This window comes from Calliphora vicina, chromosome 1, assembly GCF_958450345.1.
Source record: "Calliphora vicina chromosome 1, idCalVici1.1, whole genome shotgun sequence".
In the NCBI taxonomy this organism is placed as follows: domain Eukaryota; kingdom Metazoa; phylum Arthropoda; class Insecta; order Diptera; family Calliphoridae; genus Calliphora; species Calliphora vicina.
The window spans coordinates 85,920,707-85,922,724 of record NC_088780.1 but is presented as its reverse complement, the minus strand read 5'-3'; the positions used below and the strand labels follow the sequence as shown (position 1 = coordinate 85,922,724).

The 2,018-nt window shown below is 32.7% G+C and overlaps 1 protein-coding gene across 1 annotated transcript; it reads right to left on the bottom strand.

The window, feature by feature from the left end:
* Positions 1-370: 370 nt before the first annotated feature.
* zen2 (zerknullt-related) lies at positions 371-1,375 on the bottom strand. The gene is made up of 2 exons (XM_065500818.1): positions 1,304-1,375; positions 371-1,231 (listed from the first exon to the last, which is right to left on the bottom strand). Exons 1-2 carry the CDS (start codon positions 1,373-1,375, stop codon positions 371-373), a joined length of 933 nt encoding a protein of 310 aa, XP_065356890.1.
* Between the last annotated feature and the right edge of the window lie 643 nt (positions 1,376-2,018).

Genomic DNA, 2,018 nt, shown 5'->3' with positions numbered 1-2,018 from the left:
ATAGACAACAACTAGATAGGTAACTGAGAGCCAAAAACCAAAGTCTGTTGTCAGAAACCTAGTAATATTTTACTCTCTCCTTCCGTTCTATGCGTTTATTCTATGGTCCCCAGAGCAAATATTTTAATTAATTAAACCCAAATAATATAAACCAAACAGATATTTTAGTCATTTTTAAACATGTATTTGTAAAGTTTCCATATTAAATTGTACGATTTAAAATCAATAATTATGAATTATCTTATCAAATGTTCTAAAATTTTAATTAAATATAATAAATAATACATCAATTCTAAAATATTTACACATTAACAGATATACATGCATACACTTAAATAAATCTGGAGATAGAAAAAATATTGAAAATTGTTTACATATTCAAGAGATTTTGTACAAAATCAAAATCGATGTCAAATTGTAAAGAACTAAAATTTGTAGATGCTGATGATGATGACGTGGTGGTGGTGGACAATGTATTGTTGAGGCCATTCACAGAAGTCTGTTCGTTTGGCAAATTATCCGACATTAGGTAATCCAAAATATCTTTTTGATCATTGAAAGAAGGAAGTGGTTGGTAATCATTAAACAGTGAAGATGTTGTATTGAAGAAGGAATCATTATGAGACAGAGATTCCGCAGATGATCCCAAGTATTCCATAGATTCTGGTGGTGAATTGAATGTAGTTTGATATTGTTGCTCGGTATTTATATAAGTCGATTCATTAAGACTGTTGGGCGATGTCTGTGGAGATACTTTATATTGTTGATTGAAACTGGGAATTAATAAGGTCTCCAAAGGTTCTTGTTTAACAGTTGAATTTTCCGGGTTAACCAAAAATAAAGGTATATTTTCCGAACTCTGATTGTATTGCTGGGCAGATGCTGAGGAGCAGCTACGCAGTTTGTTGTAATCTTTTGGAGTTTTAGAGGCATCCTTCTTGCTCTTCATGCGACGATTTTGAAACCAAATTTTTACTTGGCGTTCGGTTAAATCTAAACGATCGGCAATTTCAATGCGCCGAGGACGGCATAAATATTTGTTAATGTGAAATTCACGTTCCAATTCAATCAGTTGCTTGCTGGTGAATGCTGTACGTATGCGTTTTGCCTTGCAAGTACCTTTCGATTCGATAGATGATGAGGGTGAAACGGGTGATGTTGCTACGGAGTAACGATGAGTGGGCGATGGTGACATTGATGGCACATTTGTATCAAGGAAATTATCCATAATCTGTAAAATGAAAAAAATATTTTATTAGTATTTGGAAAATAACAAAAAGTTGTTGGAAATATTTATACTTACATTAAGACCATTTTGATATTGAAATGTTTGTGATAAGTATTCTTCTAAATTAATGTTGTTGAAAAATTCCATTTTTGCTGATCAACTTTAAGAATTCCAATAGATGAGGACGATGATGTTGCTTGTTTGAATAGTTGTGGCTGATTGTGCTCAATAGTTGCCTGACCAAAGTATTTATATGAAACTCTGCATAATAAAATATGATTTGATACCTGCACAGGACGATTTGCTGGTTGGATTTATTGCCAAGGTCTTGTGTGTGTGTTTGCAAATCGGAATTTGTTGAGATTGCGTTACCTGCTACCTGTGTCCTTCTAGGATTTACTTGTCTTTCGCTTGCGGATTGTGACAATAAGCCTAAGCAGCCTGACCGGCGTTTCAATATGCGTAATAGCATTTCGACTAGTCTTCTTACTCACTCGGCTTACTGGCTGGTAGATTTTCTATGTTTTCCTATGGATACTTAAATATTTAGTTGGTTAGATTGTCTAAATATTTTAGTTTATGGGCAATTGGCTTGTCACCAAAAGATTGTGTTTTTGATAATTAAAATGATACACAAAATGTATGGTTGACTTCAATTTTATTACATACTCTTACGTACAAAATACATTTTTAGTTGATGAGTCATTAGAAGAAACTAGAAAAATAAAAGATGATTAAAAAAAACGGAAGTAAAATTGTTAAGGAATTTCCCAAAAAAAAAAAACTAAAT